This window comes from Poromitra crassiceps (genome assembly GCF_964638095.1).
Source record: "Poromitra crassiceps genome assembly, chromosome: 11".
NCBI classification, from domain to species: Eukaryota; Metazoa; Chordata; class Actinopteri; order Beryciformes; family Melamphaidae; genus Poromitra; species Poromitra crassiceps.
Window position 1 is genome coordinate 35316792 of NC_139643.1, and position 24891 is coordinate 35341682.

General features: G+C 46.7%; 1 protein-coding gene across 1 annotated transcript; it reads right to left on the minus strand.

Moving 5' to 3' along the window:
- poc1bl (POC1 centriolar protein homolog B (Chlamydomonas), like) lies at positions 1 to 24891 on the minus strand. Its single transcript, XM_083646546.1, has 11 exons — positions 24761 to 24891; positions 18595 to 19029; positions 14647 to 14816; positions 12274 to 12463; positions 10815 to 11000; positions 10130 to 10247; positions 7912 to 8088; positions 6152 to 6283; positions 5568 to 5678; positions 3464 to 3616; positions 1 to 3236 (listed from the first exon to the last, which is right to left on the minus strand). Exons 2-11 carry the CDS (start codon positions 18978 to 18980, stop codon positions 3105 to 3107), a joined length of 1755 nt encoding a protein of 584 aa, XP_083502672.1. The 5' UTR covers positions 18981 to 19029; positions 24761 to 24891; the 3' UTR covers positions 1 to 3104.

Genomic DNA, 24891 nt, shown 5'->3' on the forward strand with positions numbered 1-24891 from the left:
GTTTTTTAATCTTTCAATCAGTCTAACAGCTTTGATCTTACTTGATACAATTACAAACCATCCATCCCATTTCAATTACCCTGTTCTTCATATCAAGCAATCAACATCCCCTTTGCTTTATCAGTAGTTTCAGAGATGCTCAAAGTTAGCACTGCCCCCCTCCACTCCCTTTAAACCCAAGCATTATTTACAAACACAAAACACGAGTCATTTCAAATGATCAACCACCCATCAACTAGCATGAATATCTCATATTCATAAATGCAATAGACCACAGAGACCGTTCTGTGATAAGCAGTCGCCGACAATACAGCTGCTATTCCACAAACATTTCAATAACGACGACATCTATTGGTCCTCAAATCCCAGTAGAAACAATGTGGTCTTCAGCGGAAACAAAGAGGAGTGTGCTGGTGCTATTGATTCAAGTACTAAGACAGGTGTCTCTCTAGCAACAGTCTGGCACAGCCACGTTGAAGAAGAGTGCCGTCTCTTAATATAAGGCCTTTTTGTGAAACGAAATAAAATCGAGTGCGTCAAGACAGAGATTTATGACTGAGGTTATTGAACGTCAAAACTCAACACGTGCTACAGCGACCTACCATGTCCAGGTATTGTTGAAAGTTTACCTCGATTTACCTCATTCCTTGACATTGTTAGTGTATATAGTTTTGAAGTCGTATGAATATGAATTTAAATTGCACTCATTACTTCAACTGGCACAGTTCAATTGGGCATGCTTCCCCCGTCTCTCAAAGGCACGGTGATGGATGAGTTCTTAATTTTACACAACAGGGAAGAAAAGACTACAAAACATTCCTGTCATCTCGCTAAGGCCTCTGGGGCAAATTGCACCTGGTAAAAATGCTCAATAAACATTTCAAGTCTTGTTCAGGCGGCATTCTACCATGAAACTGGCTCCAAATCCAGTGGAATTGAGGAGCAGACTAGCATGAGCGCAGCGCTCTCCCCCTGTTTTCCTCTCACATGATGGAGCATGTTAGTTACTTGCTAGTTGGGGGGGGGGCGGCATTGGCCTCACGTTCCTGGCACAAGTTAATCTGAGCGAAACCCAACAGTTAATTGTAGACCCTCAAACAAATTCAGTAAACATCACAATTTAATTTAAAATCTCCCCAAGTTATCAAAAATATTCATTACACACGAGAGTAACATTCTGTAGTGCAACATCTCTTTGCATCTCATTTTCAAAGAAAACACTTTGTTTTCAAGGCACTTCTTCATGTGCTGGACAGTCAAATCGTTCTCACTGCTTTCAAGTCCTTACATCAGACAAATAGTTTGAAAAGATTTGAAAAAGGAGAGAGAGAGAGAACATATTAACGTTCACATTTTTTAAAGTCTAGTCCCATTTGCTACTTACAATGATGATGTTGATCGGTAGAGTTCTTTCTCAGCACAATCCATGCTGTTCCTCATAGTAGCTCTGGAAAGTTGGGCAAAAGCGAATGCAAGGTCAATGGGGTCACGCTCCTGTATGTCCAAGCTGACTGAAGCTCACTGAGATCTACTTTAATGACAGTTTCAAAGAGGTCTACTGCCTCTGCAGCAGCCTCCTCTCCTGCTGTAAGGCAGCCAGAGTCTGTCCAGGATCTGCAAACGCTCTGGAAATCAGAGGTCCAGCACAATCGAGAGCAGAGGGATGGCTCTCCCACCCTAGGAGACTCCCAGCTGGGAGGAATTTGGCCACAGGAAGAAGCTCGAGGAGGTAAAAACTAACAAGGTCATCATTAAGAGCAAGAAGTAGGCAAAAGAACCTAAACAGCGTCTACAAGCAGGCAACGGGAAGCACATTTGTGAACTGTGCTTGAACCGGTACCAGAGCAAGGGGTCCCTTACCTGCCACCTGAAGGACAAGCATGGCGGCCAGCACGATTCTCTGCATCGCTGTAAACGCTGCGGCTCGCCCGCCACCCACCTGTCGGAGGCCCAGCGGGCCACCTGCACCCGGCAGCCTGCCAGTTTGACTTCTGCACGCTCTGCCAGGAGGCCTACCGTGACTCTGCCCTGTACCACGATGTGCCTTCCTCCGTGACTGGCTCTGGGTCGGCTTGGAAAGGCCCGAGGCGAAGGTGGCTCGCGGCTCCGGTGCGCCTTGAACCCTCCCACAACTTCCATTTTCTTCATGCCTGGCAGCTTCACGCTTCACGCTTGGAAAATAGAACTGAATCCTGAACGATCGCTTGAGCGGGGCTTGAGCGTGCCTTGAGTTCACTTATCACATCATTAGGTAATTAGGGCAATCACCTAATTAAAAAATCCGGCTCAGTCAGGTCACCCGCACGGGTGCTCTTTACACCCCCTGAAAGTTTCAGCCCGATTGCACGTAAAATGGCATTGCTGTGGCCGGCCAAACAAACAAACATTGCCCCTATACGTATGTGTGCGTATCGATATACGGTAGATATGTGTATGTATGTCTCTCTTTTGTAAATGTTTTTAAATAGTTATTTTTTACAGTTTTATTTGTCAATAAATGTTATCTAGTTCAGACACACGTCTTCACTTTGGTGCACTGTGGATGAAGTTTTAGTCAGCCTCAGTCAGCTTGTACATACAGGCGTGTGACCACATTGACCGCATTCGTTTTTGCCCAACATTCCAGAGCTACTGTGAGGAACAGGATTGTGATGACATCATCATTGGTAGGGCTAGAGTTTGAAAAAGGTTAACTCTCCCCCTTAAATTGGGCATAAATAATATTGACACTTCAGGTGTATGCGCTGGCCTCCATCTTGGTTGCAGAGGCACTTGGATGAAAGCACATGATTCAACAATGAACCAAAAGCTTGAAGTTCAGCTGGTTCCCTTCAAAAGACCAAAGAAACGCTGCTTTGCAATTCTCTTGCACTCCAACACAATCTGCACTTGTTCAGTCGTCCCCATGCGTATAAAAGCAATGAACCAGTTCAATCATGGGCCTAAAGTGACTTTCCTGTGTGAGTCAGTCCCGTTCAAACAGAGTGCAGGTTTAGAGCGCCAGAGAATTGGGAGCGGCGGCGAAGGCGTCCGCCGGAGTAATTGCACTAAGGTCAAAGAAGGCCACTTGAGGTTTCCTCCAACTTCCATATGACTTCTTCCTTCTACCACTCAAACTTCCACTGCTGGTGTGCGTCTCCGCGGGCGCAGCGCCTCATCTGCGCGTCTGTGCGGCCCTCCGACGTGCGGTACGCTGTGACACACATGTCGGAGTGAGGGTGGTAGAGGGTCCCATCCTGAAAAGAATGAGGACAGGCGGAGATCAGTGGTTTGGAAGTGAATGTGTAAAAGTATGTTTTATACAAGCCGAGAGACAGACAGAGAGAGAGAGACAGAGAGAGAGCGAGAGAGAGAGAGAGAGAGAGCGAGAGAGCGAGAGAGCGAGAGAGCGAGAGAGAGAGAGAGAGAGAGAGAGAGAGAGAGAGAGAGAGTGTGTGTGTGTGTGTGTGTGTTCACCGCTCACATCTCTGAACTCCCAGATGACGATGGGGGGCTTGGGCTCCCGGTCTCGGGGGCAGTGTTTCATCCCGATCTGCGTCTGTCCCTCGGCCACCTCGGCACACAGCTCCGTCACGGAGTTGAAGCGGATCTCCTTCTGAGACGTGTATTCAAAGTACTGGTGCAGGAGAGAGGCATGGTGAAATGGACAGTTAGCTTTGCTATCCCCATAGAGACACTGCATGAAATAGGCCACGGCCGGCCATCACAGCGGGAAAGCGCTCCATTCACTCCCATACATTAGCGTCATTATCCTTGAATTAAACTTAGCTAAAAGCTGTTGTGTGGGGGGCTGCACAGACAACAAATGTAAAAAAAACTGCCAATGAAAGTTTTTTTGTACTCCCGAGCAAAACAAGGAAGCCATTGAGAATTGGCGAGAAGAAAAATGTGGATCTAGCTGTCAAGGAAGTAGGTCGGAGTGTTCAACTGCCGTATATATGATCTTTGTGTGCAACACATGACATAGGAGAACGCCAGGATTTGGGGGGGGGGGGGGAGGAGTTGTTTCCCCCCGTTTTCCCGTTCTGGGCGTGGTTTCTTAATGATGACGCGCTCCGCAGTGTCTCTATTCTGGTCAATTAGATGTACAGTATATATTTTGTGTATGTGTGTATGGATGCGTGTTTCTTTGCCGTGAGTCTGCATTTGGAAAAAAGTATTGGCGGCGAGCCTCCTGGAGAAACAGATTCTTTTGTTTGGGTAAATATGTCGCTGGAGGTTAATCCCTCGTCTTTACTCACAAAGCGTTTGGACGAGCACAATAGAGCAGGGCTGGCTTCTTTTCTTCTGCTAGGATTACAGGCTGTTTGTCTCTCTCACTCTGCTGTGGGATCAGCTCCTTGCTAAGCCAGCGTTGCGTGGTGAGTGTCTCTCTCACTCTGCTGTGGGATCAGCTCCTTGCTAAGCCAGCGTTGCGTGGTGAGTGTTTGTCTCTCTCACTCTGCTGTGGGATCAGGTGAGTGTTTGTCTCTCTCACTCTGCTGTGGGATCAGGTGAGTGTTTGTCTCTCTCACTCTGCTGTGGGATCAGCTCCTTGCTAAGCCAGCGTTGCGTGGTGAGTCAGTGTCGAGGGATCTCATCAGCACAGACAGAGGCCTTGGCCCTCGAAAATCAACCAGACGTGAACACAAACCCGGCTCTCCCCTCTGGTGTCGTTTCGACATCCAGACCCCGTCGGGGACAAAAGGACACCAGGCTCCCCGGGCTGCCCTTTAAATGGAGGGCCAGGTAATCAATCTTCATACCTTGCCGTCCTCCTCTTCGCGTCTCATACATCTTTCAGGGCCGGCGGGCTCGTGAGGGGCGTTTCTAATAAAAGAGTGACTCCGGGGAGCCGTGTCTGGCTTCAAACTTATTTACCCAGTCTGTGCCATTCATTCTGCCTGTGAGGCTCATGTATCTTTCAAATAGAACCCGGTTCTTGTGCGGGCCCGGGATGGAGATGGAGGAGGAGGAGGAGGAGGGGGGGGCAATAAGGGGGCGCACAGGTTCTGGTTTCAGAGGCGAGCCGTGGAAACATTGATTTCCGTCACACGTGCTGCTTTTTGTGGCTGGGGACACCTGATGAGGGCGCATCAATGGGCTAATCAGAGATATCAAGCAGGGTGGAGATTCAGAGAAATTGGCTGTGTCTAACTGACGCAATATTAAATATACATCCTGGCAGACAAATAATATGCTGCTCGGGAATCCATCCATCAAATATGGAAGTTGGAGAGCATTCCGTTTAAAAGTACTGAGAGTAGATTGCAAGGCTCCTGTGTGGGTATATATACTGTATGTGTGTGCCATATCAAATCTGCTTTTCCCTCATTACATTCATGTCATGCTGGACAAGCCAGCAGAGTGCAATGTTCTGCTGTGAACTGTGTCAGCTCTTCTTAGGGGGTCACTAGAAAGCGTTGTCATTTTAAGATACATCTACCACTGGGGCGAGAGAGGCTGGGAGATTGTGACAGTGAGAGAGAAGACGTCCATGACAGTGAGATAGAAGATGTCCATGAGAGACAGTGAGATAGAAGATGTCCATGAGAGACAGTGAGATGGACAGAGACAGAGTCAACTACCTGGTTGCCTCCCTGGCCATGGCAGCCAAAAAGAGAGAGGTGGGCCCCTGTGGGACTGTGCTCTGGAGCATTGTAGTCCAGACACTCTGAATGGATCCCCGAGCTACGCACCTGGGAGAGAGAGATAAGAATAAGAAATCGATTAGGGTGTGTGTCCACAGACCATTTTTCTGTGTTCTTTTGGTGTGGAAAAAGCACTTTTTATGATAGTTTAAGAATATGCGTGAGTGGATTGTTATGTGAACTACAACTCCAGAGCGTAGTCCCATTGCATTATGTACATTATGTAACAGACTTCACGCCTTTGTTTGTCCTGGTCCAACCCGCCCACTTTTTGAACACACACCCCCCCCCCCCTCGTGTAATGACCCGCCCCTACATCCTGCTTCAATCAAAAACATGCCGAATTAAGGAACTAAGACACCACTGAAATCCTGTTAGTTTCTGACTTGAATAACGACGCCACGAAGCTGCAGATCGCATAAGATCAATGATCAATGCAAACCAGTAATGGATGCAAATTGCCTGACAGTAATAGATCAAATGTAGATCATGGAATACAGATATAGAGAGTGGACACTCACAGCACCATGCCAGCCCGCCCGGTCCTCAGGGACATGCAGCTCCGGGTAGATGTTCCTCAGGTACCAGTCAAAGCTATTGCACTTCAGCCTCTGCCTCAGCAGGACTCTCTCGGAGATATCGCCGTATGTCTCCTGTTGAAGAAAGCACACGCTGCACATGAGCCCTTTTTTCCAAAGGTGTAGAATCGATGAAGCAGTGGTTACATTTGGTTGTCAGGAGAGGATGCTATAGTTAACGCTTTAATTAAGACACACTTCAGTGACATGTCAAGATCACACCATCTTTAAGTTTGTAGAGTCAGTGTCACCTATGACTTTATTTATTACAACACATTGTTCTTTTATTGTGCTTGTGTCATTTTATGATGAATTTGAAACACGCCATCATACTGTAAAAGTTAATATTTAATAACTGTGGCCTACATCCTGGAGCAATGGTTGAATCCTACACATGTAGATGAATCAACAACCATGGGCTGATGGTAGGTGATTGGTCCAGCCTGCATATTCTAGATAGCTGTGTTTGTTAAGGTGGTGCACCCCGCCTTGAGCAACTCAAAGCCATGAAAATAAATACACCCATTTGCTTTGAAGATGGCAGAGGGTGGAATATCACTGCAGAATTTCTTGTAGACAAACATTTAGAACATTCATTTGCTATTGTGGCAGTAAAGAGTACACAGAGAATCACCATGGGCAAAACCAGCGCTTTTTCTGTCAGGCCCCCCCCTTATGATATAGGAACACTTGCCGCCCCCACCCCCACAAACACACCACCCAACCACATACCCCATATGTGCATATCGTCTTATAGTTGTGAAATAATTGGTAATTGCACTATGATATATAAACTCTCTGTTCAGTTTGTTTTACTGAAAAGAATACCAATTAAGTGATCCGGCAAAAACGGAAAAAAATCCAGACGAAAACATGACATCAGCTGTTTTTTAGATCTGCAAAGAGACCTTGAAGTAGTCTTCCACCCCGAAGTTAGTTTGAAATCCAATTCAATATGTAACTAAATGCCTGGAAAAGCATTATGTAATAGTTCAATCCATTAGGATTGATTTATAGCTCAGCAGTTTAGAAAAGGTCCCGTCCCAGAGGAGAGCTTGTCTGTTAACACGCATTACGAGAACTCCCTGATAGATCTGGTGCTGCTGCTCTGGTCTGGCAGCCCCATGCGCCCCCCCCCCCCCCCCCCCCCGCCCCCGAGCAGCTAATTTATCTTTTGATCAAAGATCCCTGACATTAATAATGTACTTTTTTTTTTCAGAGGTGAAACTGAGATACATGAAAGTTTGATGGCCGCCAATGCTCTGAACCTGAGAGGCATGGCGCATATACAGTACAACACACACACACACACACACCTGACCCAGTCAAATAGACAGCGTTTCAAATGTCAACTGACGCTTAGCCAGGTGAATCATATCATATGAAGCATCTCACTCCAACGTCAGTTAATCCTCTTGTTACCATATTAACATGGTGTCACTGGCAGTCTGGCAGAGCTTCAGCTTAGCGTCAGGTGAATGGGGTTTCCCAATCTACCTTCACATCAAGCTCCCAGGTAGCAGGTATACAGTATGACAGGCAGACAAAGGTAGAGCGAATTGCCTGGAAATATTGCACCACAGCGTGTGTGTTTGTCCAAATATGATTTGAGAGACGTTGTCGTAGCTTTCCGCCTACTTCACAAAACTAGACAAACTGTAGCATTGATTGACATTGAACTCAAACTTCTGTGACTGCCCTACCTTTTTGGCTGGGGGGTTCCTGTTGTAGAAGTGCTGTTTGTAGGAGTCCATCCAAACCTCCGCAGCTCGCACGGTGTTCTGGAGGAAGTTGGGCCGTGCGTAGGGGGCCTTCTTCGGGAAAACGTGGCCCACGTGGGAGCAGGGGTGGATCTCCAGGCTGCCCCCACACTGCCACACCTGGGGAGGGAGGTGATATATGCTATTTGAGATCCTTGTCGTTTCTGTTAACATGGTACTTTTTTTTATTTATTTTTTACATTTTCTACGTATTATGAATTTCCATGCCTCCTGAGCAACCCCTGTATACAGTATCTGTATCTATAACCTGCACCAAGGCCAGGTATCAGAAATTAGTTCACAACTATTGACACCAATATTTTAAAACAAAAGTTGATCTGCAGTATGTCCTTCTGGTTGCACTGTATATTGAGTGAATGCCAGTGAATGTCTTGGCAATCTAAATATCATTGTTAATGTCATCATGTTGGTGGCAAGAGATCCTCTCTGAATGACAGAGCAGTGTGCTCTGTGTACCTTTGCTTTCATTCATCCCATGCAATTCATCCATGTCGGGTCAAACCTGTTTGTCATGAGACATATTATGACTGCATTTGATTTTCACTCCGATTCAATCATAGCATCTATTTGTATTGTATTGTATTGTATTGTATAATTGCTTGCTTTTTCTCCACACAAAGAAACAGAGAAAATATCCTTTGAGAATAAAAGGTTGCTAACTTGATATTTGTTGCTGTCTGAGTTATGTTCCAATTACACGAGGCAAAATCATGATCATATATCCATAGCTAAATGGCCACTGGATGACATTCCTTTCCATTCTTAATACGTAAGACATTTTACTGCACCATATTTTTCCTTGAGCATTCTCAACACCAATTCACAAAACATAAATAACTATAAATATAACTATATAAACATAAATAAAAACATAAATGATGTATGGGCCAAAGTCCCAGTGAGAAAGCATTTTATTTCCACATACATACAGTACATCAGTCGGGGGAACAGCCTAGTCATCTTCACACTGTGACAGCGATGTAGTCAAGTCACTATATCTCGAGTCTGAGTTGAGTCTCAGGTCCCCAGTGTTCGAGTCTGAGTCACCAAAGAAGAATCTGAGTCGAGTCGAAGTAGAGTCCCCATTGAGGTCGAGTCCAGATTACTGAACATGAGCGTGAATCCACATGTAGGTGTAGGTGGAAGCGGAACACACGTGACGTGCCTGAATGATGTCACGGTATTAATATAGCTATCAATATCTTATGCCAAATTATTAGGGCCAATTACCCCCCCCCCCCAAAAAAAGTCTTTATCAATGAACAAGTCTGAGTCCTCATCTACAACTTCCAAAAACTCTCGTAACGGACAAGCCCGTCTTCCAACTTCCAAGTCCAAATGCATGAATGTTCAAGTCCAAGTCGAGTCACAAGTCCTGAAAATGAGTCGAGGACTCAGACTCGAATCCGAGTCTGACTTGACTCAACTACAACACTGCTGTGACCACGTGCACACTATAAATCATGCACACACACATTTCACACTGGCTACGTTTGTGCACTCATGCAGCAAACTCGCACACAAACACACACACACACACACACACAAATCTGTTTTGATTGACGCAGACAAGTGAAAAGGGACACCAGCGTAACAACAAGGTGTCACTGTCAGCCATTATCAGGGTGCAGTTTCGGATGTCATTGCACACTGTGATCCAACACTGATGTGTGTCTGTCTCACACCCACTACCCACAACACACTGAATGTCAGCTGAGACGGATGAATAAGGATCAGAGGCTATAGTCAACTATGACAAATAAATATTCATTTCGGTGATAAGACAATAAACTAACATGACAGAACCGTCTGGGAACTCACTCAGGAAAGCATTTAAAAGGGGCAGGCACTTCCAAAAGAAATACTTGGCAGGCGATTGGATGAACCGTCTGTCTATCGCTTCTCGCTGGGGTCCCGCCCGCCTGTAGACGCCTCATAGGACGTTGATTGGTCCAAACCACCATCAAAGCAATTGATTAGAGCGTGGCAGGATGGATTCATCATGCGATCATGTGATGGTGATCTCGTGTGAATCCAGCTGCCTCACAAGGTTTCCAATAAAGCCCATTCATGAATCTTTCTGTCTATTCTTGATCATACTAACAAACAAGAGACTACTCTGAAGGAGAACTGCACTCACCCTGAAGGACAGCTCCAGGTTCTCCCCTCCCCACACCTCCATGCCCATGTCGTATGTGCCCAGGTGCTCAAAGTAGGCCTTGCTCACAGCAAATAAACCACCTGCCATCGTAGGAGACCTGAGCGGAACACATGAGAAGTGTGGTGTTTAACAGCCTTTTCAATTTCAGTGATAATATTCCAGATAGCATGAGAAAAATACTTTTGTTATCATCTCCATTAGACAACAGACTAAAGTTGAATTATACACAAACTAAAAACTAGACCCCACCTCCACGCTATCGTCACAACCGGGTAGAATATTAACACAAAGTACTCAAAACTACTTCTGTGGTACTTCCTGCTACAATAGTTTTCTGGGGACCACATTTTACCATGATCACTCTCTTTCACACACACACACACACACACACACACACACACACACACACACACACACACACACACACACACACACACACACACACACACACACACACACACACACACACACACACACACACACGGTGAAAACAATACCAGCCACACGTCGCGGCTGGTTACAAGAAGATTAAGGAACACAACACTGGTGTGGGCAACCTGAAAAGGGCTCTGCCATGTGAGTAGACCTTGTAAAGTATCATACTGTCACCTGATTGGCTCGATGCGGGACTTGCAGTAGACCTTGTAAAGTATCATATTGTCACCTGATTGGCTCAATGCGGGACTTGCGCCTCTTGCGCTCCACTTCGGGGACGCCGTGCCACTGGAAGGTCAGTCTCCAGTCAAAGCCTCCGATCATGGGCTCGTCCGTCTGCATGTAAAACTCAAAGGTGTTCCAGTCGATGGTGTCGATCACGGGGCACACGATAGTACTCGCATTCTCGCCAATCCTGAACACGCAGCGTGCAAACAGCAGGGAGAGGGGAGGCCACGCAGCATGCAAACACCAGGGAGAGGGGAGGCCACGCAGCGTGCAAACAGCAGGGAGAGGGGAGGCCATGCAGCGTGCAGACAGCAGGGAGAGGGGAGGCCATGCAGCGTGCAGACAACAGGGAGAGGGGAGGCCACGCAGCGTGCAAACAGCAGGGAGAGGGGAGGCCATGCAGCGTGCAGACAGCAGGGAGAGGGGAGGCCACGCAGCGTGCAAACAGCAGGGAGAGGGGAGGCCATGCAGCGTGCAAACAGCAGGGAGAGGGGAGGCCATGCAGCGTGCAGACAGCAGGGAGAGGGGAGGCCATGCAGCGTGCAGACAACAGGGAGAGGGGAGGCCACGCAGCGTGCAACAGCAGGGAGAGGGGAGGCCATGCAGCGTGCAGACAGCAGGGAGAGGGGAGGCCACGCAGCGTGCAAACAGCAGGGAGAGGGGAGGCCATGCAGCGTGCAGACAGCAGGGAGAGGGGAGGCCATGCAGCGTGCAAACAGCAGGGAGAGGGGAGGCCATGCAGCGTGCAGACAGCAGGGAGGCCATGCAGCGTGCAGACAGCAGGGAGAGGGGAGGCCATGCAGCGTGCAGACAGCAGGGAGAGGGGAGGCCATGCAGCGTGCAGACAGCAGGGAGAGGGGAGGCCATGCAGCGTGCAGACAGCAGGGAGAGGGGAGGCCATGCAGCGTGCAGACAGCAGGGAGAGGGGAGGCCATGCAGCGTGCAGACAGCAGGGAGAGGGGAGGCCAAAAGACGGCACCAGAGAACAAGATTTATATAGTTCAGCAGGGTACATTAGTTTGGGCTTTAATATGGTTCTCAATTTTGATTTGTATTTCAATTTCGTTTTAGGAAATATCCAGACTTGGTGTCCTAGGATTGGTTTAGCTTTAGTTTTTATTCCATCTCAGTTCATTCATATTTGTAGAATGTATTTTCAGACATAAAGAACTGCTTTTGGATAGGTGTAGCATCACTCTATCAATAGTCAATTCAATTTACTCACAGTCTGACACTATGACAGTGTTCAAAAATCAAACCGACACGAATTGTGTTTGATTTTGATTTGTTTAGTTCCTGAGTTTAGTTCAGTTCAGTATCAAAATGTGACCTTGCAAGAAATCGAATAATCTTAAATTGATTTCTCCCTTCTTTTAAATGATATATTTGCACCCCATCGCAAATTACAGCAGCTGAGTTGAGCCTAATCAGGTTTTACTAATCCAATTTGGTCAACCCACCTTTCCAGAAGGGGCTCGATCCAGCCAGGGACACACTCGCAGTGGCAGTCAAGGAATGTCAGTACGTCACCCGTAGCGTAGGTGGCGCCGATGAGCCGCGCCCGGACCAGCCCTTCCCTCTTATTGGTGCGGATGAGCCGCACACGTTCCAGGCTGCTAATGTATTCTGCCAACTGGGATTTCAGATAGCCTACAGTACATTACACGCACGCACGCACGCACGCACGCACGCACGCACGCACGCACACGCACACACACACACACACACACACACACACACACACACACACACACACACACGATCATTATCTGAAACATGTTAGTCTGCCCTCGGCCTGCATATCTTTGCTCTTTCTTTAACCACCTGTTCACTTAAATGCATTCCCCTAAGCTGAGTGAATAAATGTAATTACAGTAATATAAGGCGTTATTTTACCAGTTATGTGACAAATCAAAATAAATCAAATAAGGATCCCCTCACTCCTTTCATCACTAAGATCAACAGAGGACTTGATATTGTGAACCCTGTTCAACCCCCTTGGAAAAAAGAGATAATAGCTCTTCAGTTCTCCGGGTCCCCGTCCGTCTGGAGTCAGTGGCACTTGTGGTCGGGGAGTGGCATGTCTAACATTCCACTTGGTCAGGGTGGTCAGAGGAGAGGAAACGATGTCATGGGAGGTCAGTGCACACACTGACATCATCATTATGATGTCATGTCTCAGACGCACATAGACAGGCATCAAGACTAGTGGGGACCGAATACTAATTCCAGTAACAGACAGACATCAAGACACTCCTATATCTAGTTTCTGAGACTTAAGCAGTATCATTCTCAGAGCTCGTACAGAGCTGCAGAAGGCAACTCACACATGTGCCATAAACAGTGTTGCAGCTTTTAATCTTCTGACAGTTGCACTCCACAAGCAATTCTAGTTTACTGTAGCAACTCTGTTTGAGACAGCGCAAAATTGGCTATATCTTGTTCTTGTCCACACACACACACACACACACACACACACACACACACACACACACACACACACACACACACACACACACACACACACACACACACACACACACACACACACACACACACACACACACACACACACACACACAATATCTAACAATGAGACAAGCAGAGGTTGGAGCAGACTGGTACTCAAACCATGACAGGAATTTACAGTTTCTCATTTCTTATTTCTCGTTTAGGATGGTAGTAGTGTTAACAAAACACCCGTATTTTATAACCTTAAAAATTGTCAAATCAAAAGCCGACCACTTGGAGGAGTTTTGAACCTCTAAAAGTAACCTTGTTGCATTCCATTCTAGGGATGCACCGATATGAAAATTTTGGCCGATGCCGATAAGCGATATTAACATTGCTGTTATGGCCGATAACCGATATTTACCGATGTCGATATGATCTGGATAAAAACACTTTTCTATGATAATAATATTTTGTACATACTGAAAAACACATGTAAACACTGAATTTGAAAAAGTAATGCATTTCTTTATTTCAAAAACATTTGTAAAAGCCCATAAATCATAGATTTACTGCATTATTTCATCTCAATGTGAAGAATTTGGCTGATACCCATAACCGATATTAACATTGCAACATCGGACCGATACCGATATGTTAAAAAATGACTAACATCGGCCGATACCGATATGATTGCCGATATATCGTGCATCCCTATTCCATTCCATCATTAGTGGAAAGTGCCTGGTCTTGTTTTGGACGGTGTTTTGTAACAGCCTTTTAATTTAATTAAAGTGTTAGTTAAAGTGTTTAATTTAATTTAATTATAGTTTAATGTAATTCATCTATCCGTTGTTCCAGAGATATCATCTTTCTTCTCCTACAGGAGATCACCAATGCCCGAAGTGCAGACTGCAGTCCTAAATGACAGTGGATTCTAGATTTGAGATAATGAGATATTAGATGTCAGCTTAGATAATTGCAACATTGAAACAAAATGTGTCTACTTAGCATTGATGTTTTATTGTAACAGCAAAACAATTCAGTGTTTTTAACGTCTTTATGAACCTGTCATAATGCTGAAACAAACAATAGTCTTCTAAATATAGACTATAGGGTCCTGCTTGACTTGTTTGTTAAAGGTTAGCATCTGTAAGAACTGGAAGACTTTGAAATCAAAGCATCAATTGCGCTTCAATTTACAGGCTTTTACTAAACTAGGCCAAGACTGACTCTGTCAGTGGTCTTTGTTTTGGAAATCAACTTGCAACAAATCTGATAGTGATCTTTTCAGCGCAGAGCAGACTTTTTATGCCATGACCCATTTTTTCACAGAGGACAAAAAGAAAACATTGCGTCTGGTCTGGGGAAGAGCGTCTGACCTCGGTCGCTGTCGTCGTCGATGAGGATGATCTCCTTCAGCAGGATGGCAGGTGTGCTCTCCAGCACGCTGTGGATGGTCCTCAGCAGGGTGGACCAGGCCTCGTTGTAGAATGCTATGATCACAGAGGTGGTCGGTAAGTGCCGGTAGTCAAACTTCTTGGCTCGGCATCTATGGAGAGGATGACAGAGAGGACAGAGCTAGTGTTTTGTGCTTGAAACAATGGAGCACGTATATGTACAGTGTATACCAGTGCATTTGTAGCCTACATGTATATTAAATATTAAAATGTATATTAAACCCCTGGCTCCAGCACAACAGGAGTGTGAATGATCATACACCCACACAACCCAAAACAAGAGGAGGAGCCTAAGCTGCATCAAAGTAGCTCGGGCAGCAATTGATTCACCCCATTTTAACTATTTAATGTTTTTTGTAGTTTTACAAACAGTTCCACTGTTTAAAAGTAGCACCCTAACTATCTGAACATAATTATGGATTAAGGAATATTTTTTGCATTTGGCCACTTAGCTAGTGCAGTGTCTGGTCTTTTCGTGCGTTCATCGTATTTACCGTATTTACTAGTTGTGAGCACATGAACGGCCCTTCAATGTCGTATTTACGAGTGGCAATTTCGGAAGTTTCGATACTACACGAGTTTCCGACGTTGCGTGAGGATTCGGGACTAATTGCGGAAAGTATGGAGTCCGTGGCACCAATTGACTGTAAAAAGTTATATATTTTGTTATTCTGTTCATAGTAGCTGTCATTTATTTTTAGTAGTTGCACATTATGGCCTATGTAGCTACTATAATGACCCACTACTTGCTTTTAGTAAGAAAACACCAGCCACGAGAAAACAAGTGTCCATGTTTGTTGCTCTTTCCGACCAAGAGCATTTGAACGGTGTCCTGTCGTAATTACTACGTACGTCACCACTGGTAAATACGATATATCCGAGGAGCACATGAATGCACCATTAATCCAGATGGGAGCCATTAAAACAATAAAGGGCCAGGGAAATATGGATGGGGAGGGGGCGGGGTTATCACACCAATGAGCAACATACCACAGCAATGCTCTGGAAGAGACCACAGAAAGACAAGCAAACAGAGACGGAGAGAGCTAGAGATGGAGAGCAGGGAGGGAGAGGGAGGGCAAAGAGTGGATGAAGATGAAAGTAAACAGGTTTAATGCAAACAGAACAAAGACCAAAACAACAGAACGAGAGAAACAGATTAACACACCAGGAAGTGGGGGAAGGGGGGGGGGGCAGAGTGAATGCTACATGGGAGAGGGGAGGGCAAGCCCAAACTGTACACAAGACAGCATGGCCACAGGCCTAGCCACAATCCACTCTTATTCTGTTATTAAAATCATGTAAAATATTAAAAACCATGCAGAATCTCAGCCTACATACATCAATCTAATACATACATACTGTAAATACATACATAACTCTAATAAAGAAATGTGTTATTACAAAATAACTTAAGCATGGTTATGACTTCTTCTGCATAGGTGAAACACAGCAGGTTAACTGTAGCAGGATATTATGCTGTCGCATGCTAGTGAGCATGCTGTGTCTTGTCTTGCATCTTATCTTTGAAAAGGCATCGCGTTTGACGTTGTGTTTATCACATATCAGCATCTCACCGCGCTGTAACATCCCCGCCACTTTCCCCCCGGCCCAGGGAGAGGATCAGAGCACCTTATCAGCCAAACGTTGGCTTTGCAGGCGGCTCCCTGCTAAGAGATCATCGATTTGAATTTCACCTTTTCAACCGTTTGAATATGTGTCCTCGGAGATAACCATTCATCCACTACTAGAGAAAATGTACATTCTGCACGTGTGGACTAAGCAGCTTTGTCGGTACACTCCAGGGACAGCTTGTCTGGCTTGACCAGAAAACAGAAAAAAGAAATAATAATAATATAAGGCTGAGAAAAAGACATGATCATAGCTGGTGTTGCACTGCCATCATCACAGAGGCTCAGCTGAGAACAACTGTGGAAAAAAAGCCCTGGATGGAAAATACCTGATTTCAAGCAGAGAGCTGCTTACACAGACTTCAATAAGCCATGCAGTGCATCCGGACGGACAGCCGTCATCCTAATTCCTAGTCGTCCAGTGGAAAACTGATTCCAGTAAAAGGGCTCAACTTCGTGACTGTTGACAAATTTATCACTGACACAGCCCAGTTGTAAAGTTGTTATCCGCTCAATACAAGGCCAAAGATGTGTTTAGGCTAGTTTTCCAGGAAAGAAAGCAATAATTACTCATCAACTGAAAAACCAATTTCAGACAAGTAGGACATGAACTCTGGACTATGTCTGTTGAATCAGGTCTGGACCCCGGAGTTACCCTCTCATACAAGAGGCATTGTTGTTTTCACACATGGGGAAGTCCTCCGTGTTTAGAGACTAGAGAGTGTGTGCGGGGGAGGGTGTGCTGCAGGAATCGCAGTGTTTATGCTAGACAGACTTTTTCAGTGTAGACTACATCAGAGATAGATTTCAGGAAAGCAATTCTCCACTCCATGAGAAAACGCATTATTCAGGCCATAGGGTTAGAATAAAACGGGTAATTGTGATGTACCAAAAAGTGAGCGCCTGTTTGCACATCGCCCAAATGCCGGCTGCCAAATGATGATGGCAATGATGATGGCAATCGATGATGTGATCGCGGTAGTGTTAAACGCTGCAAAAGGCGATTTTACAAGTGGCATTCAAGTCATAGCTGACCCGTTTTCAATGTATTTCTCCCCACAAATATATAGCCTAATGAAGCACTATCATCTTGTTGTTGCATTTTCACGTTTCAAACAGGCAGACCGGGAGGAAAAGAAGCCATTGATTCAACTTGTACTTGTTTACTCACCAATTAGGCTCTCGTAACTATTAACCTCCACGTAACTACTCCATTCATGAAATTAAATAGCACGTCGGGAACATTGATGGTTTGTGAAAGTGCCATTTAATAATATAACAGAAGTACTCCCAATGTCATCAACACGCCCACTCGCTCGCTCTGGCCATTATGCTGTAGTATTCAAACATAGTACTAGGGGCGTGGGTGGGTAAGATCAGTTTGGGCGGCCGCACACTCGCAACAGACAATAGACCCTTCTCACGGGGGCCATTTTGTGTCGAAAAGGCAGGGTAAACACAGGTGCAAGCAAAACACTAATGAGGGTTTCCAACTTCCATGATTGGAATTTTACCCTGCCTTTTCGACACAAAATGGCCCCCTTGTGAAAAGGGTCTATAGACCAAATCACCGTGACGTCACCATGTAAACAAATTTACTTCCGGGTACCACTTGGTGAAAGCCGGCAGGTTTAAATGTGCGTGTTGTCAAATAAATGCTGTCAAACCCTCTCGTTGTTTTCGGCCGACTACTTTCAATTTAAATGGTTAAACGGTTGGTAAACATGCTTGTCCGACGTATCTAGCCTTTCTTCTGTGTTTGTTTTATGTAGTGTTAGCTAGCTAATAACGTTTGTTTGTCTGTCAAACTCGCTGTTTTTTTGCAGACTCGCTAACGTTACAGACAGAGCTACTGACGCCACGTTAATTTAATTTAGCTTCAAGTCTACTCTGGTCTGGTCCAACAGGTAAATTAGCTAGTCTGGTCTCCACTAACGTTAGTGAAAGTGTTGTTATGAATGATATTAAACAACATCACAACACGGACGAACCATTTTTGTCTTCTTTGTCTGTTTTTGTCTTCAACACGTCAGTTTGTGCCGTCCACCGCCATTATAATGTGTGGACCCAGGGGTACCCGGAAGTAAATGTAAACATCCCCGCTGATTTGGTCTATTCTGTTCATACATACAATCCCTCTGAGTAACGTGGATATCTTCACGAGTTCACTGCATGTCTGAAAAGGGGATTTAGGCCCTTAACGGGCTCGGATGGAGCATCCCTCCAAAGTTCTACTCACTCATTCATCCTCATGTCCCGGATGTGACGGTGGAGGGAGATCTTGTCGCTGACGTAGGTGTTGATGGCGTAGCGCTCCACACTGTCCTGCTCCTGTTTCTTCTCATCGGGGCTGAGGTTGAGGCGCGCGGCGCGGCCCCACTCCCCCGGCGCGCTGTGGTCCGCGGCGGGTTTGATGTACACCGGCCTGGCCAGCTGGCCCTCCACCCCGCTCTCCTCGATGGCGAGCTGTCGCGCCCGAAGACTGCGCTCCTCTTCGTCCTCCGCCGCCGAGGAAGGAGAGGGGAAAGAGGAGCGCGCCAAGAGGAGGTAGGCCAGCCACAAGACCCAGAGCAGGAAGGCGGCCTTGGCCAGCACCCCCAGTTTCCGCGAGCAGCGCCCCCTCATGGCGGCGACTGGCAGAGCAGCGTCAGGGTGTCCTGCAGGACACAGGCCTCTGGAGGGCAGCACAGAAACACAAACAGGCACAGGATGAAAGTAGAGAGCATGTTGCGATCGGGATCAAAAACCAGCCACATCTTTACAAAATGTGGGCCAGGTCAGGGCATAAAGTGGGGCGCCCTACTTCCAGGCCCCTTGCTCAGAACACACCCATCTTCAAACTTGGCCTTCATTGTAATCTGAACTACACACCTGTAAATTTTCTGACTGCATCTTTCACGGTTGTGAAAGGCTCCTCAGGCTCCTCCTGACTGGAAGAAATCTCACTCAAAGCTATCCCCATTTGCATGAGTTTGATTAAGCTTCATGATTACGTGATGTCATATTCCTCCTCTAAACATGAACACGTACAACAAAGATAAGATTGTGTTTGCATATAAAGTCACTAGTGTGCTGCTGACGCAGCCCCAACACAGCAGAGATGTGGTCATCAACACTGACATACAGTAAGTACTACCGCCTGCTCAGGGCTGCATTACGGTAGAACAGTACAGTAATGTGCTGAGAGGGACCAGGCTAAACTCTGGCCTACAGTACAGTAATGTGCTCATTCAAAACAAATGGCAAAGACGGACCTGGCTAAACTCTGGCCTACAGTACAGTAATGTGCTGAGAGGGACCAGGCTAAACTCTGGCCTAGAGTACAGTAATGTGCTGAGAGGGACCAGGCTAAACTCTGGCCTCGAGTACAGTAATGTGCTGAGAGGGACCAGGCTAAACTCTGGCCTAGAGTACAGTAATGTGCTGAGAGGGACCAGGCTAAACTCTGGCCTACAGTACAGTAATGTGCTGAGAGGGACCAGGTTAAACTCTGGCCTACAGTACAGTAATGTGCTGAGAGGGACCAGGCTAAACTCTGGCCTAGAGTACAGTGATGTGCTGAGAGGGACCAGGCTAAACTCTGGCCTAGAGTACAGTGATGTGCTGAGAGGGACCAGGCTAAACTCTGGCCTAGAGTACAGTGATGTGCTGAGAGGGACCAGGCTAAACTCTGGCCTACAGTGCAGTAATGTGCTGAGAGGGACCAGGCTAAACTCTGGCCTACAGTACAGTAATGTGCTGAGAGGGACCAGGCTAAACTCTGGCCTACAGTACAGTAATGTGCTGATTAAATTACAGCCTAGCAAGACAGCGGCAGGAGATGTGCAGTTGTATTCAGCTTTTGCATTCACAGTGAATGTAAATCTAGCAGAGTTCTATCCAGACTGTGTTGCAGTCACACAGCAGCTAAGTCACACTTGTTCACTTCAGTGCCGTTACCAGGAAAACCTCAAGTAACATCTGCTGTGTCGCTTCAACACGGTATGGTAGAATCTGACCTATGGCTGGGCAATATATTTGAAATCAATGTCACGAATCGATAATCACAATGATTTTTTTCTGCAACAATATAGAATTTATATACGTATGCAAAATATTTTTGAATCCAGTTGAACTGAATGTTATAGTAGGTGTGATGTCAAACTAAATAGAAATATTCAAAAATTAAAGCTGCAAGCACCCTCGGCAGGTATTCACAGTATAGCGACCGCCTGCGAAGGCCTAAAAATGTAAAATATCGCTGTAGTGCCCCCCGTAGGCAGATTTTTTCTCTTTTTTTTGCACGGAGACCGGCTTAGCGGGGTCGGCTATGTGTGTGCCAAAGTGAAAACTTTTGACCAATCAGACACTGAGCTAGAGCCATTTACAGCAAGAATAAGAATGATGATGTCACAATGTCGATGACATCACTGATGATGCAGATTTTTCTTACCCTTTTCTTTTTGCACAGAGACCGGCGGCTTACCGGGGTGGGCTATGTGTGTGCCAAATTTGAAAACTTTTCACCAATCAGACACTGAGGTAGAGCCATTTACAATCAGCGTATAAGAAGACAACAAAAACAATAGGTTTCCCAGCATTCACTGTGAATACCTAATAACATTCCTTAAAATGTTTCATACTTCATTTATAGTTAGTAAAATTTGCTTGTTATCATCAATTTAGACAACAGAACTGTGTGTCACAATGTCACGACTCACGATATAATGACTCCACTGAAAAACGATAACACTGAATTATATCGCTCAGCCCTAATTTGACCTGTAGATATAGCAATCAAGGTTTAATCAAGCTTTCGCAATTTTCCTAACCGATGCACAATCACAAAGTAACCTATCCTGTCAATTTTGCGCTCAAGTTCACAATCACTACAAGTGCATACAAACGTGTCACGGCACGTGACCTGTGCACGACGCCTTTGTATCAAAAGATCTATCAAGTGAAGAGTCAGGAGATGACGCTGATCCCAGGGTCTGCTTTTTGACAGCAGGGCTTGCTTGCCCTTTGTCTAGAGTAGGGATAGCAGGGACATGTCCTTTGAAGAGCTCCTCGTTTTAGATTTAGAATGCCCTTTCCCATAAAGGATCCGACAAACACAATAGTTGCCTAAAAAACCTAAGTGGGACATATTTGCGCAAGGATGAACTTTTGTTCATTTCATTTAAGGCTGGGCCTGGGTTTTCAGATACAGTAAAGACAGAGATTTAGACCACTAAGTGTGACAGCTGGGCTTAGCGTGCCAGCCTTTGAGAGTGCGTGGTGGTAACGAGCAGCACTTAGCTATGTTGACATTGAGTGTAATCACATAATTGTACTGCATTAATATTACAGCAGGGGGCTATTTAGGCCCCACAGTGGCAGTGCCAGCCAGCCAGACAGGCTTAGCACAGCTGATCCCCCCCTCCCCCCCCTCCCCCAGCCCTCCTTCACCAAACACACTGCTGACATGAAGGACGCAGCAATTATCCCCTTTCACTGTTATTTAACCATGCTTTAAAACGTCACACTTTTGCCACCATAAAGATAATTGTGAAAATCGTGATTTTTCCTCAAAATCTATCATCTTTGCATCCCTGGCTGACACACACGCACACATAACACTAAACACACATAACATAACAACGTTATCCACAGACACAACCGAGCACAAAACAAACAAACAATGTTATGTTCCTTCCTACCAATTGAGAAAGGATGATTGTGTCACATTTCCTAATACTGGGAGAATCAGTTTGAATGATTGTAGCTGCTGAGAAAAGGCATAAGAGAGAAAGTGTCTGTGTGTGCGTACTGCATACTATGCGAGAGAGGCCCTATAGAGACCTATCTCACACTGCATTGTGGAGTCGCGGAGAGAGAGTCAGAGCAGGCTCCAGTTCCACTGGAGCCCTACAAGGCGTCAGCGCAGCTCTTTCACTCGGGCCTGGGCCCTGGCCCGAGGACTCGGGCCTGGGCCCTGGCAGCTCTTTCACTCGGGCCTGGGCCCTGGCCAGAGGACTCGGGCCTGGGCCCTGGCAGCTCTTTCACTCGAGCCTGGGCCCTGGCCAGAGGACTCGGGCCTGGGCCCTGGCCAGAGGACTCGGGCCTGGGCCCTGGCAGCTCTTTCACTCGAGCCTGGGCCCTGGCCAGAGGACTCGGGCCTGGGCCCTGGCAGCTCTGTCACTCAGGCCTGGGCCCTGGCCAGAGGACTCGGGCCTGGGCCCTGGCCAGAGGACTCGGGCCTGGGCCCTGGCAGCTCTTTCACTCGGGCCTGGGCCCTGGCCAGAGGACTCGGGCCTGGGCCCTGGCCAGAGGACTCGGGCCTGGGCCCTGGCAGCTCTTTCACTCAGGCCTGGGCCCTGGCCAGAGGACTCGGGCCTGTGCCCTGGCCAGAGGACTCGGGCCTGGGCCCTGGCCCGAGGACTCGGGCCTGGGCCCTGGCAGCTCTTTCACTCGGGCCTGGGCCCTGGCCAGAGGACTCGGGCCTGGGCCCTGGCAGCTCTTTCACTCGGGCCTGGGCCCTGGCCAGAGGACTCGGGCCTGGGCCCTGGCCAGAGGACTCGGGCCTGGGCCCTGGCCCGAGGACTCGGGCCTGGGCCCTGGCAGCTCTTTCACTCGGGCCTGGGCCCTGGCCAGAGGACTCGGGCCTGGGCCCTGGCCACTCGGGCCTGGGCCCTGGCCAGAGGACTCGGGCCTGGGCCCTGGCCAGAGGACTCGGGCCTGGGCCCTGGCCAGAGGACTCGGGCCTGGGCTCCGGCCAGAGGACTCGGGCCTGGGCCCAGGCAGCTCTTTCACTCAGGCCTGGGCCCTGGCCACTCGGGCCTGGGCCCTGGCCAGAGGACTCGGGCCTGGGCCCAGGCCAGAGGACTTGGGAGTCCTGAGGTTACAAAATGGAGACGGCCTCTCGGCTGCAGACAAAAACCCCTTTTATTGGCTGTCCATCACACCTTCCTCGCTGTCTGAATCCGATAGCCTTAGCGGGGAGCTGTTTGGAACTAGCAGGAACTGACAGAGGACTTAAGATGCAGCCTGAGCCTAAAGCCTGCCCCACTTTCTTTTTGGGTAAGTGGCAGTGCAACGAAAAAAGAAGGCGAGGGATTTGCATTTGTTTCTCGAGCCGAAATCTCTAGTGAGGAGTTTTTTTTTACACTGTCACCTTAATACGCTTGCATATGAGATAGCTTGATCATATATAGCCTCTGTTAGCATAGCTCAGAAGAAACAAGTCAGTGGTGTGTGATGTTATCTGAGTCTCAGTCAGATCAATGCTGTGTTTACTGCAGTTTACTGTCAGCAGCACTGAGGATTCACTATGTAGCATCTGGAAACCATCCACATGACACTTCTTGTTTAATGTGGAATGAACATGAACGCACTGCAGACAAATACATAGCTCATTTTCTCATGAGACAGTCAAGCAGGCAAGAGAGAAGGGTAAATACCTCCACAGCTAGTAATGTACAATAGCACCAGTCAAACAGGTTACACCACTGACGGTTAACTTGTTACACTGGTGTCACTGGTGTCTGAAAGATAAGCACTCCCCCAAACTACCTCCAATACAAGAACAACAAAAAATCAGTTGGCCATCTTCAAACTATGAAAAACTATACGATGCTTGACTCCTTGAAAGCAGAAGTACCTCTCAACAACACAAACCACACTTGGAGGGATTTAATTCCGTGTACAATATAATACAATACAAAGACCATTTGAAGTGAGCCAGGTTACTGTATGATGAGTGATGACGGACTATATCTAAACGGTGGATAGGCTATTTTATCAAAAAGTCTCTGACACACTCAAACACACAACCAAAGACAATCACCCTGCTAGCTAGCTGCTATCCTTCCATCTGCTATCCCAGTTCAGTTGGTTGCAGGCGTTTATGACCTCCAAGGAGGAAAGAGATGGGAGATTGAAGAGACAGGCTGTGAATGTCTGTCAGTCTGGTGGTAGCTGGGTTGTCAACAACACAGTACACACACAGCAAGCAACAGGTCTTATCATTAACGTCAGATTATATCAAGGGTTAGGATATTGACTTGTCTTACAATCAGCAGAAAGGGAGGAAACTTCACCTCATCTGTCATCTGACGTCACATAAAATTGTGCAGAGTAGCACAGCCGTCTCTCAAAAGGATATTAATAATGATAAATCTGACGTCCCCACCGCTTGTAATAGAAGACAAGGCATTATGACCTCTTATTAATTTTACCATCATCATACACAGTCGGTGTGTGTGGCTTTGCTGACAAACAAGCAAGAAGTCCTTACAAATTAGGCTTTAAAACTAGTTAATCAGTTACTCTGGCTACGAGGACACAGAAGACAGATAAGGGCAACAACAATGGCCAATAAGCGAAACAAAACTTCTGAAAAGAAATGACGAGGTTAGCTTGCAAGCATGAAATAATGACTTTACCTTAATCACGAGTTACATTTCTCGTAGCTTCTTCGAGGCTTTTAAGGCCGTTGTTTGCCAGCCTGTCTTCTGAACCTCGATAAACCTCTGGCTTGCAGATGTCAGCATACCCACATCCTCTCTGCTCCACG

Coding starts and splice junctions, on each gene's coding strand:
- poc1bl (XM_083646546.1), bottom strand. CDS start 18,980: ATGAGGGGGCGCTGCTCGCGGAAACTGGGGGTGCTGGCCAAGGCCGCC. Junction 10,248..10,814: donor TCCCGCATTGAGCCAATCAG/GTGACAATATGA, acceptor TGTTCCGCTCAG/GTCTCCTACGATGGCAGGTG. Junction 3,237..3,463: donor TCATCTGGGAGTTCAGAGAT/GTGAGCGGTGAA, acceptor CATTCTTTTCAG/GATGGGACCCTCTACCACCC.